At 45.9% G+C, this 13,817-nt stretch overlaps 1 protein-coding gene across 8 annotated transcripts in view; it reads left to right on the top strand.

The window, feature by feature from the left end:
- The window catches only part of MLPH (melanophilin), a 144,275-nt gene that overhangs the window by 71,438 nt on the left and 59,020 nt on the right, over window positions 1-13,817 (top strand). For 5 of the 8 annotated variants that reach the window (XM_063933204.1, XM_063933203.1, XM_063933202.1 and 2 more), the window contains exons 6-9: window positions 1,714-1,802; window positions 3,266-3,391; window positions 3,794-3,995; window positions 5,151-5,377. In XM_063933204.1, the coding sequence (XP_063789274.1) occupies window positions 1,714-1,802; window positions 3,266-3,391; window positions 3,794-3,995; window positions 5,151-5,377 (644 nt within the window). The remainder of the gene's footprint in view (window positions 1-1,713; window positions 1,803-3,265; window positions 3,392-3,793; window positions 3,996-5,150; window positions 5,378-13,817) is intronic. The other 3 variants (XM_063933205.1, XM_063933209.1, XM_063933207.1) reach the window with 2 other exon arrangements.

The following is a 13,817-nucleotide window of genomic DNA, read 5'->3' as shown; positions in this document are numbered from 1 at the left end:
GGTCACTCGATACCAACTCCTTCCAAACGGCCTCTTCCTATCAATCACAAGGTACCTAGTCACATGTGCCCTGCAGCCGCGATTCATGTGCGGTCTACTGGATTCGCTCAGTGACGTCGCCATTGAAGTTGCAACTGCATCTGAATCAGTTTTAGAGTGGGGTGGGTTAGGGTTAGACTTAAAATACTTACCCGGATCCGACAGCATTCTGAGTGTCGGGAGTCTGCTGTCAAGATTCTGGCCATCGGGATCCCGACTGTCAGTATTCCGATACCATCGACCACATCCCTAGTTCTGTGTTCTTATATTGCGTGCTCCATAAAATGGAAACCAGTGAAAAAGCGGAGTTGAATTAGTGTCGGAGTGTCATGCCATTCCGAAGTTAAAAAGATCAGTTGTGCACTTTGGCAAAACCATGTTGCACTGCAGGTGGGGGCTGGGGAAATGTAAACTGTGCAGAGAGCTAAGAAGCACATTTATTAAATACCGTGTCAGCAGAACTGGAATAACAGCAGAGCGGCTGCGGCGGACGCCCACACACCATAAAAACACAGATGTGCCTGCCATGAATTCATCATGTCCCGAAAACGTAAAGATTGCAGAGCCTGACTACGGGAACTAACTGCATCTTCAGATGGCATTATCCTGGTGTACCCCACTCCTGCAAAGAGGGATCCGCCTCTTCCAGCCCTCGCTGTGCGCATCTGATGACTAAGTCCATAACTGCGCAATAACTCCGCCTGCAGTGTAAACTTTTACTGCTACTTAGCGGCAAAAGTATTGCTACTGTGGTAGGGCTCACGGGACAGCGGCTTTTCAGAGCAGCCATCCCGCCACTGGAGAATTTGTGTCTGCCACCGCAACTCACAGAGAGTTAGAAACATAGGGCCCGATTCAGACCTGATCGCTGTGCTGCTAATTTTGTTGTCCTGCGATCGGACAGTCGCCACTCAAGGGAAGTGTTAATTTGCTCTGTGCAAGTGTGCGATCGCATGTGTACGCCGTGTGAAAATGTCCCTCGCACCTCACTCACCATCGAATGGTTTTTCCAGTGTGTGCGCTGCCCAGGACTTACTCCTACAGTGCGAAAAGAACAGGCTGAACCGATCCGTAGCTCACGTCACACACCCGCCCTGAAAACGCTTGGGAACGCCTGTGTTTTTCCTGACACTCCCAGAAAATGGTCGGTTACCACCTCCAAACGTCCGCTTCCTGTCAATCGGTTTGCGATTGGCTGTGCGATCGAAATTTTCACACCAGCTTGTCGCTATTTGGCGACGCGCGTGCGCTTTGCGGTGCATACGCAGTCATTCGATAATCGGCCGCTGTGAGAAAACGCACAGCAGCGATCGGGTCTGAATCGGGCCCCTAATTTCTACAGGTCCACTGCAAATTACTAGGAAAAGGCCAATAAATGTGGCTTCAAGAGTGCACCCCTAATGAACAAAAGGGTACCTCAAATGATAGTGAGATGCCCTTCTCCGTTATGTCCTCGTTATATGGCTGACTTTCTCAGTCAATGGCAGTTATTAAAAAAAAAAAAAAAAAAACTGTTTATTATATGTGTGCAGCTTAGTATGTCTTGCTTAGATTTACATACGACATTCCGGACGTATAATAATCCATTGCTCTACGTTGTCGCAGTTGCTATATTATTTATGAAGTACACAGGACACTGACTTCTGTTATGTCGTATTATTACCTTTCCTCTAGGAGAATATCTGCGCCAAGCCAGGGCGGGCATGTTTAATGATGAGGACGAGGACATTATGGACAGTTCAGAGACTCAGCGCTACAGTATGGTAAACACTCGGCTTTGGACACGTTAAACAATGAGCTCCTTCGCATTGGACAACAAGACCGCTGCTATTACTTATATGTGCTCTGCTTCCCTATATATCTTCCAATATACTATAGCTCACTGTACAGATGGGTCCACAGTTATCTTGACTTCTTTGCTGCGCCTAGGCACAACATGGTTTATTAACATAAACCCTTCATCTATTGTTCTCAGCTGCAATACAATACAGAGAACAATACAGCAGGGGATTAAGTCATTACAGCAGGGGATTAAGTCTGATTGGCTAGTCTCCGTTAATCCTATTAAAGGTCAAGATAAACATGGACCCATCTGTAGTTTAAATGGTAAAAAGCAGACTGTGATTTATAAGGGGACAAGTTTAAACAATGTCTGTGACGGTGGTATTGTCAGACTGTGCTATGCAGGCTCTACATGTAAATACAGTTATATATAGAATATATATTGTCTGCTTGTGTTAAACACACTAGTAGGCACAATTCAGCCTTGGGACTCTTGGATTCATACACCTGAGGTATGGCCAGAGATGTCATAGCATCTGAAAGGTTTACTGACTTTGGGTTTTTAACCCACTTAAGATCACATAAGACTGTCCTAAGCACATACCTCCCAACATTCAATCATGTGATATCAGGCCAAAATAAGCCATACCCAAAATTCACCTCAAACCTCACCCTGATCACCCCAAAACACCCACTGTAGATTGAAACTCCACCCACTGCATAATGCCCCACCCCTTTTAAGGCCTGCAGTTAGGCACTATCCTGATTAATTAGCAATGCTTGGGGGTTATGTTAATAAGGTGGGAGGAGCTCCAGCTCTGTAACAGAGTGGGGAGGTATAACTTTTATTTTTAAAGCGCTGCAGTGCTATGTGGGCTCGATACTGAACAACGTATTTTACCTTCATGGTTGCTATCCGGGACTCTTAGCGAAGGAATATATACACAGATATAATGCAACAGTTCTTAGTCTCGGCTGGGAGTACAAAATGTAATCCTGTCTGAAAGAGATAATAGGGAAATCATAACACAGTGTTTTATATGGGGGCATGCATAGTTGTGCTAGAATGATCTATAATGTCTGTTTGCAACTATGGGACATGTACTAAGCGGTGATAAAAGTGGAGAAGTGAGCCAGTTGAGAAGCTGCCCATGGCAACCAATCGGCATTGACGTAACATTTAGAATTTGCATACTATAAATGTATACATAGCAGCTGATTGGTTGCCATGGGCCACTTCTCCACTGGCTCACTTCTCCACTTTTATCACTGCTTAGTACATGTCCCCCTCTGCTAACGATACATGCAAATTATACTGATCACCACATTTTGCAGCCACTGTAATATGCATGAATCACACTCCCAATGGGAAATCACCATGGTGCTGCTCTATAATGGCTTCTGCTCTCTGTTACTTTACTTCTCATAACTTTCTCTCCTGAAGATGCGCAAGAAAAAGCGTCTGCTCTCCGTCCACCCATTTGACTTTGAGAATGATTCTGAGTACTCGGCTCAATCAAGGAGACAGTCTACGCAGCTGTCCCCAACTCTAGACCATGATGTTTTCCAGGTATCTTCTTGGGTTGCGGTTCTGTCACTGATTACCTTCTGTATAATACAACCTGAATCACGCGGATGTTGTGTAGCCTATGCCCTCTTGCTGTGTGAACATAAAATTGCGTGGGGTCAATTCAGTGTAACATTGTATATCACGGCGCAGTGCCCGGGCAATCTAGAGTCTGCACATCACCCATACATATAGTAGCCTAACATTCTGTATTTTCTTGCTCATTAGGGGATGCGTGGTGAAATGCGTTATGTAGGGGCGGTAATGGGTGCCGTTGGTGTTCCCTTGCCATCAGAATGGCACATTGCCTGCATTGCGCCAACATCACATTCAATGGAATCGCCTCCTATGAGCCCGCATCCTGTATCATAATTTATCTGCTTATTTTGTCACCTTATTCCGCAGTCGTTCTCTGAATTCACCAGTCCTGGGAAAGATGTGGCCCGGAAGGAGTCGCTCATTGCGGAGTCTGAGCTGGCTTCCGTTTTCCACCAACTACTCCAGGAACAAGGACAAAACACAGCTAACCCAGAGCAAGAGTTCAGCACTGAGGTCCGCCTGACCAACAACTCCCGCCGCCGCAGTCTGGAGAACATCCGAAGGCCCAGTGAGTAGATGGTCCCAGCATCTGCACAACATCACACGGAACATGGAGAGTCCTCTAAGCTTTGCACACCTGGAAACTTGGATATAGTCAGGGTTCTGTTACAGTCTGTGGGTTCCCCCAGATCTCTCTTGTCCACATCTCTCTCTCTCTCTCTCTCTCTCTCTCTCTCTCTCTCTCTCGTTCTTAAACTCTGTCCTCAATGCACCCCAACGGTCCAGGATTTAGGTATATCCATGGCTCAGCACAGATGGTTAAATCTAATTGACTGAGGTGCTAATTAAGTCACCTGTGGCCAAGCATGGATAAACTTAAGACCTGAACCGTTGGGGTGCCTTGAGAACCGCGTTTGAGAACATCTGCTCTATACCCATCTAAGACATTGACAGTGCCAAGTACAGGAGCAGGTGCAGTTGACGTTTACAAAATCCAGAAAGTTGATACAGATGCTTACGAGATATTTTAATGTTCCAACTAATATCGGTAGTACAGTTACAGCATATAGGGGGAATTGTATCAAGCTTTGCTTTTCATAGAATGTAGTTGACAAATGAAGGGGTCTATTCATGAAGCAGTGAAAAGTGTGGAGAAGTGAGCCAGTGGAGAAGTTGCCCATGGCAACCAATCAGCATTGAAGTAACATTTATAATTTGCATACTATACAATTGTACGGAGCAGCTGATTGGTTGCCATGGGCAACTTCTCCACTGTTTTAACTACTTCATGAATAGACCCCTTAGAGCTAAAGTAGATTGTCTTATATGGGAAACTTTGGCACCTGTTCTTTTTAGAAGATTTGATACATCTACCCCACAATCACTTATCTAACGCGATGCTATCTACCCTGTAACAATCATGGGCTGTATATGTGAAAGACTGATCAGGAGAGACATGTCCCCCAGTCTTACCAATGATATCCTTCTGTAATATTTACCTGTCCTTGGATATATGCCAGGCCCACACTAGTGCCAAACGCCAGGCTGCAGTGATGTCCGTTATTCTATTGTTCCCTGCAGATGATGCAGTCATTAACCAATACTGTGCCAGATGGATTTGCACTAATTGCAAGTTCCATAGCAGAAAAATATTTGACAACAGAAAATGCCATAAATAACACCTTATTTTCCTGCTTCTTCCCATTCCCGCTTACTCCTCCAGACCTTCCCATTTTAACAGAATCCCAAGTAAACTGCTCCTTCCCTGATCCCCAACTAACTCGCACCCGGTATCTCCCTAAAGGCAGCCCTTCCCTTGTACCCAAGGGACCAAAGTACTCTGGGGACATGGACACCTCCGATGAAGAAAGGGGAGCTATTCCCAAAGCCCCACCCAGACGCAGGAGCCGGGCTTCTTCCCAGGAGAACGTCAATCATTCCGTCACTCAGGTAATATCTGGACCGGGCAGCTGATTCTCAAGTGGGAGCAATGCAAAAGAGAGCAAGTAACTGTGCACCAGGACAAACCATGGTGCAATGAAGGGGTGCAAATAAAAGTTTGTTTTTTTGCATGTAGCCCACAAATGCTGGACAGATTTATTTTTACACTGCAATTAAGATTTCAGTTTGGACACACCCCACCCAAATTTAAATCGCTCTACACTTTTAAATCTGCCCCACCTGCACTGCAGCACGGTTTTGCCAACTTGCACAGTTACTTGCTCTTTTTTGCTTTACATCCACCAGGGCCATCTTAACAGCATTGTAGGCCCTGGGCAAAGCAGTGCACTGGGGCCCCTACACACCCATTCATGGGAACCAATTAAAAAAAAAAAAAATCAGAACATACCCCTTCTGCAGTCATATAGTGAATGGCTTTCAGCACTCTGATTGGTGGATAGCTCCAGCCATCCACCAATCAGCACGCTGACAGCCATTCACTGTCTGGCTGCAGGCTGGGAGGCAGGTAGAGAATGGTGTACTCTGATTGGTGGATAGCTCCAGCCATCCACCAATCAGCACGCTGACAGCCATTCACTGCCTGGCTGCAGCCTGGAAGGCAGGTAAAGAATTCTGCCTTGCCGCTCTGATTGTGTGACCACCACCCGCCCCTGTTCAAAGGCCCCCTAGAATTGTGAGGTCCTGGGCAGCTGCACAGTGTGTCTGTATGTTAAGATGGCCCTGACACCCACCTCAGCATCAGGCACTCTTATCAGAGCATTTAACAGAACCCGTGTTTGCAAACATCTTGGTGCGTGATACATGTAGACGAAGTAATCTTACTAAAGAAAATTGTTTACTGTTAGAATTAAGATTTATGTTGGTATTTTTTTTATTTTATTTTTTTGACACCTACTGTATAACAAGCTCGTGCCCCGTCTCGATCCCTTTCTGATATGACAGTCAGCACACAGCCTGGAGTGCGCCAGGCACCATATGTTCTCTGAGGTGGTAATTAGGCCCTTTTCATCCACTGCTTGCTCATTAATTAGTATCACAGCTCAGAGTCACTTTTGATGTAAACAATATCTCTTTCCCACTGCCCTCTTAACCCTCTTCAGTTCTTTGTACGAGTTTGTTAATTATATTTTATGTCTTGTTCTTGGAGTGAGTGCCGTCTGGGCAAATTCAGCTTAATGGCCCATTACCATGATACGAGGTCCCGGATGGACGCTAGGACAAAGTAACCACATATTGCTTAACTGATGTTTTTTCTCACCATACTTATAACAACGTGAGTGTCGGTGACAAGATGATGAGAATATATAGGTGTAGGCTTCATTGCTCTGATAACTTGGTGCACATTCTGCGGTTTTATCACCTAACTCACAATTATCTGTATTTCCGCCATTCTCATATTTCTTCTGAACATTTTATTAAATATTAATGATTAATATTCAGTTATTTGCATTGATTTGTGAGGTATTCATTTAACAACTGTTATTTTTAGTGATATCAACAAGTCATTTGAATCATTATCTTAATTAGAGAATTCGGATGGGTCTGGTATGTAATACCGGCGGTCTGGATCATGGCGGTCAGGAAAGCGGCACCGGAGTCCCAGCAGCGAGTGCAGCGAGGGTGCTTTGCTTAATTAACTTTAAATGTGGACAATGATTGGGAATAGTAACCTGGTATCCGGATAATAGGTCAACAGTAATAAGGACACTCAATACATCGACCACTTTTGATCGACATGGCAATGTTCAATGCAGTATATGGTCGACATGATTTAAAAAAAAAAAAAAATTCAAATTTTCAACTTTTTCATACTTTACCATCCACGTGGACTACGATTGGGAATAGTAACCAGCACGAGGCACCTCGCCCGCAGAATGGCGAGCAAAGCGAGTGCGCTAATTGGGGTTCCCGGTCATGTTACGGACTAAATGACACAAGAAAACAAACATGTCAGCCTTTTTCCTGTGTTGACCTTTTTCTGCGGCGACCTTTTCACCATGTCGACCTTTTCCCATGCTGACCTAGTGCATGTCGACTTTTTCAGGTTGACTCAATAATCCACACCCCAGTAACCTTGCCCGAAGCGTGGCGAGCGCAGCAAGACCGCAAGGCTAAACATTTGTACGGATAGTGGTTACATATTACCAAACATACAAGATTTGACCATTTTCATGTTGCCCTTTTGACCCTGCCGACCTTAACCTCTGTTGACCTTTTATCTGTTGACCTTTTGTGCCCGCCAACTTTTTGTACCTAATGCATGTCGACCGTATGGTGTTGACCTATTGACTGCCTACCTAGACACTGTAGATTTTCTATACCACACCCCTCTAACCCATACAACCTTACCACATAGCTTTAACATTTTTCTTGACATTTTGCAATGGTCAACATGTTGGGTGTCAACATTTTAACCATGCCGACATTATGACATGCCACATTATTGTGTCGACCTTTGACTGTCAATGTGATTGTCACACGACTACTTTCTTAGTATACAGTATGTGAATGAGGTGGGTACCTGTGCAAGCTATGAGCCCGCAGGAGGACCGTCGCCATTTTTCTGATCAGTGGCTGCGTCACGCCCCCACCATGCCCCCATTCGCACAGCCACGCCCCCGCAACGCTCCATCTCTGCCTAAAAAACGGAGCGTTGCCACCCCGCGAACGCCTCTGCTTGATTGACAGGCAGAGGCGTTCGCATTTTCTGCGGCCATCCACAGCAAATTACAGGCGCATGCGCAGGACAGACCCGCATCTTTTGGTAATATTTGCGGTTGGATTGCGAATAGCGATCCAACAAATGGCGATCCAATCGGAATCAGGTCCTATATGTGGCGATGGGACGTGTCCAGTGGGGGTATCTTTGATTTAAATATGGCTTGATAGGAGAGTGGAGGTGAATTGCCAGGTGGGAGACAGGCAGGTCATTGTCCGGTATGATCTGCTCTGCTCCTCTGTCCCATACATGGTGCGTGTCTCTGGTTGATAGGATATTTAAAAGGAGAAAAACAAGCACGTTAACTATTTATCATAACCACACCCACCTAGACATTACAGGTGCCTCATCATCAAAGTTAGTGAAGGTTATTTACGAACACTGCTTATGGGTTCACACTTTCACTATAATAGGTATAGCAATACATCAGCAACAAGGTTCTGTATGTGTAGCAGATAATGGTGGTCATTTCCGAGTTGTTCGCTCGCTAGCAGTTTTTAGCAGCCGTGCGAGCGCTATTCCGCCGCCCACTGGGAGTGTATTTTAGCTTAGCAGAAGTGCGAACGAAAGGATCACAGAGCGGCTACAAAATAATATTGTGCAGTTTCAGAGTAGCTCCAGACCTGCTCAGCGCTTGCGATGACTTCAGACTGTTCAGTTTCTGTTTTGACGTCACGAACACGCCCTGCGTTCGCCCAGCCACGCCTGCGTTTTTCCAGACACTCCCTAAAAATGGTCACTTGACGCCCAGAAACGCCCACTTCATGTCAATCACTCTGCGGCCAGCAGTGCGACTGAAAAGCTTCGCTAGACCTTGTGTGAAACTACATCGACCGTTGTGAAAGTACACTGTGCCGCATACGCAGAAGTGCCGTTTTTTTTCATCATCTCTGTACAGTGAACATTTTCAGCGAGCGATCAACTCGGAATGACCCCCAATGTGATGGCATTAATGAGGGTTTGCACAATTTTGGGAACAACATTACACTTGCCATAGCATCAGTCATATAAGTCACTGCTGCCCATGTATGTAATTAATGGGGATGACATTTTGTCACGTATGTGTGCCTGTTGCACTGATATCCCCCAACTGCCAGACACTAGTTCCATAGAAGCCCCCTCACTGCCAGCCGTACATTGTAGATTATCCACCCATCTGCCAGCAATCTGTAGCACAGATGGTTGTGGTACGAGTGACCGGCGTTCAGGATGAGGACGGTCAGAAGACAAACGGCGGCATCCCAATGGGGAGAATACTGACAGGGGTTCTGAAAGTATACTTCCCCCTCCCATCTACCCTCCTAAGCCTAACCCTCTCCACTGGTGCCCAAACCTAACCCCCCCTCCTAGTTTCACCTGATGTCAGGATTCCGGTGCCGGACTTTTGGACGCATGTTGAGATTCTGACGCCGGGATTTCGACTGCTGGAATGCCGACCGTCAGCATCCTATACGTATCCCGCACAGATACCCCACTACTACACCTCTGCAATCAGCAGTGTACACCAAAGAACTGTGATAACATGTTAATCATATTAGTCCTTATGACAATTATATGACATAATTCATTTCTTACTCACAAATAGAGCAGTCCTTCATCCTCATCCTCCTTATTAACACATCAACTTCTGTATGATTCTTCTTTATTGCGGATGATACAGGCATTTTCCAAACATAAAAATCTCTAGACTCCTCAAGAAGGGAACGGCCTACAGAGAGTTGCTTACAGCGCCATCTGGTGGCTTCATACTTTTAGTCAAGAAAAGTTTAGCTCCAGTTATATACATGGCAGGGAAACAAAAATTCTAAACTCAGTGTAACAATAATAAATATAAGCTTCAAACACATAAAAAGTACCGCAAATAATAAAGACCGTTATAATCTGTCATTATTACATCATTAGCTCACACATGCAAGAACATTAACTCATACTGTCATAGAGAGATAAAGTATTTTTATTTTATTTTCTGGTATACAATACTGTAACCTACAGTATACGGTATATTAATTTTTGTTTATATCATTATTTTTTTCTGTTCTGATCACTGAGCTGTGCTCTGATAACTGTTTTGTCTGCGTGATTCATTCTATATACTATCATTTGTATTGAACTTATACACATCTTGATTTTATTAAGGCACTGAAGTTTATGTGTAAGCTTGCGAGATGCAGAACTGGGCGCAGTTGGTCTAGATCAACCTGGTTTTGCCTTTTAAATGAGCGCTGCTTTAAAATACTTGCTAACTTGCTGAAATCACACCGGTGCCTCAACCTCTGCAGGTGTGGCAGATGTAAAATGTGCAGACAATGGTACCGGGAGAGGGGGAGCGGGCACTAATTACCTGGGCCTGGAATGCTGGAGAGGCCCAGGTCTGCTGCAACCCTCCCCCCTCCACCCCCAGTATACCTATACTTAACTCCGGCACCATCTTCCCAGTGTTATCTTCAAAAAGATGGTGCCAGTGCACTGTGCCAGAGTCTTTGCCCTCTAGTGCACATGCCCCATCTTCCCAAATATCAGTGGGAAGATGGCGCCAGCCAAGGAGGAGTGACCTGCTTCCCACAAGAATGGCGCCCCCTCGCAATTATAACTTTTTTTATATTGTATTATTTTTAGGGGGGGTGTGGACATGCCTCCATTTTAGGTCTATACATTTAAAAATCTAGAAATATCAGTAATTGTGTATAAAAACAATGCGTGGAAGTATTTAATTTATTCCTGACAACAAAATGCTATGTTTGAAGTGGGATGTGGTTAAGATGTCGGAATACCGACACCCGTCAAAATGCCAACGCTGGAATCCCAGCAGGGTCAGGAGACCGACGCCGGAATCCCAACCGTAAGTATAGCGGCCAGGTTAGGGTTGGGGGGGAAGGGCGCGTTTAGGTTTAGGCACCACCTGGGGAGGTTAGGATTAGGCTGCGGGGGGAGGGGGGGAGGGTTAGGATGCAAGGAGCGGATTGGTTAGGGGCAAGGGGAGAGGAGATAGCATACATAAATTACACCTGTCGGGATTTTAAACATCGGGATGCCGACATCTGTATTGTGATCATCAGCATCCTGTCCATCGGTCACACATACTGCACCTGTTTGAAGGCTTGTATTGTTCAATTATTAAAAAAATCTAAAGTAAAGTTAACAAAGCAAATTCAAAAAGATGGAAGGGCAGCTATTATGTTAGCCAACGCTGCATTAACGAAAAGACTACCCTAGGAAATAGTGACGTGCCCGACTGATGCCTCTCGTATCCTGCGACTCAATAGGCTGCTACTGCACGCCCACAGTACAGCCCAGTGGCTGCCACTCCTTTGTAAGGCAGTGACAGACATACTTTAAATTGAGGTTGTTCACTTTGCTGCCGATGATCTGGTCTCTGACTATGCTGCAAAACAAATTAGCAATGAGTCAACGAAAATAAGATTTTAATCACCGGTAAATCTATTTCTCGTAGTCCGTAGTGGATGCTGGGAACTCCGTAAGGACCATGGGGAATAGCGGCTCCGCAGGAGACTGGGCACAACTAAAGAAAGCTTTAGGTCACCTGGTGTGCACTGGCTCCTCCCACTATGACCCTCCTCCAAGCCTCAGTTAGGATACTGTGCCCGGAAGAGCTGACACAATAAGGAAGGATTTTGAATCCCGGGTAAGACTCATACCAGCCACACCAATCACACCGTATAACTCGTGATACTATACCCAGTTAACAGTATGAATATAACTGAGCCTCTCAACAGATGGCTCAACAATAACCCTTTAGTTAGGCAATAACTATATACAAGTATTGCAGACAATCCGCACTTGGGATGGGCGCCCAGCATCCACTACGGACTACGAGAAATAGATTTACCGGTGAGTAAAATCTTATTTTCTCTGACGTCCTAGTGGATGCTGGGAACTCCGTAAGGACCATGGGGATTATACCAAAGCTCCCAAACGGGCGGGAGAGTGCGGATGACTCTGCAGCACCGAATGAGCAAACTCAAGGTCCTCCTCAGCCAGGGTATCAATTTTGTACAATTTAGCAAACGTGTTTGCCCCTGACCAAGTTGCAGCTCGGCAAAGTTGGAAAACCGAGACCCCTCGGGCAGCTGCCCAAGATGAGCCCACCTTCCTTGTGGAATGGGCTTTTACAGATTTTGGCTGCGGTAGTCCAGCCGCAGAATGCGCCAGCTGAATTGTGCTACAAATCCAGCGAGCAATAGTCTGCTTAGAAGCAGGAGCACCCAGTTTGCTGGGTGCATACAGGATAAACAGCGAGTCAGTTCTCCTGACTCTAGCCGTCCTGGAAACATAATTTTTCAAGGCCCTGACTACGTCCAGTAACCTGGAATCCTCCAAGTCCCTAGTAGCCGCAGGCACTACAATAGGTTGGTTCAAGTGAAAAGCTGATACCACCTTAGGGAGAAACTGGGGACGAGTCCTCAATTCTGCCCTATCCATATGGAAAATCAGATAAGGACTTTTATATGACAAAGCCGCCAATTCTGATACACGCCTGGCCGAAGCCAAGGTCAATAACATGACCACTTTCCGCGTGAGATATTTTAGATCCACGGTTTTTAGTGGCTCACACCAATGTGATTTTAAGAAACTCAACACCACGTTGAGAACCCAAGGTGCCACTGGAGGCACAACCGGGGGCTGAATATGCAGCACTCCTTTTACAATGTCTGAACTTCAGGTACTGAAGCTAGTTCTTACTGGAAGAAAATCGACAGAGCCGAGATCTGTACCTTAATGGAGCCTAATTTTAGGCCCATAGACACTCCTGCTTATAGGAAATGCAGAAATCGACCTAGTTGAAATTCCTCTGTTGGGGCCTTTTTTGGCCTCACACCAAGCAACATATTTTCGCCATATGCGGTGATCATGTTTTGCAGTTACATCTTTCCTGGCTTGAATCAGCGTTGGAATGACTTCCTCCGGAATGCCCTTTTCCTTTAGGATCCGGCGTTCAACCGCCATGCCGTCAAAACGTAGCCGCGGTAAGTCTTGGAACAGACAGGGCCCCTGCTGCCGCCGGTCCTGTCTGAGCGGCAGAGGCCATGGGTCTTCTGATATAATTTCTTGAAGTTCTGGGTACCAAGCTCTTCTTGGCCAATCCGGAACCACGAGTATCGTTCTTACTCCTTGCCTTCCTATTATTCTCAGTACCTTTTGTATGAGAGGCAGAGGGGGGAACACATAAACCGACTGATACACCCACGGTGTTACCAGAGCATCCACAGCTATCGCCTGAGGGTCCCTTGACCTGGCGCAATATCTTTTATAGCTTTTTGTTGAGGCGGGACGCCATCATGTCCACCTGTGGCCTTTCCCAATGGTGTACAATCCTTTGGAAGACTTCTGGATGAAATCCCCACTCTCCCGGGTGGAGGTCGTGTCTGCTGAGAAGATCTTCTTCCCAGTCCCACTCCAGGAATGAACACTGCTGACAGTGTTAACACATGATTTTCCGCCCATCGGAGAATCCTTGTGGCTTCTGCCATCGCCATCCTGCTTCTTGTGCCGCCCCGTTGGTTTACATGGGCGACTGCCGTGATGTTGTCTGATTGGATCAGTACCGGCTGGTTTTGAAGCAGAGGCCTTGCCTGACTCAGGGCATTGTAAATGGCCCTCAGTTCCAGAATATTTATGTGTAGGGAAGTCACCTGACTTGACCAAAGTCCCTGGAAGTTTCTTCCCTGTGTGACTGCCCCCCAGCCTCAA

The sequence above is a fragment of the Pseudophryne corroboree genome, chromosome 7 (genome assembly GCF_028390025.1).
Source record: "Pseudophryne corroboree isolate aPseCor3 chromosome 7, aPseCor3.hap2, whole genome shotgun sequence".
In the NCBI taxonomy this organism is placed as follows: Eukaryota; Metazoa; Chordata; class Amphibia; order Anura; family Myobatrachidae; genus Pseudophryne; species Pseudophryne corroboree.
This window is presented reverse-complemented; position numbering and strand designations above follow the sequence as displayed.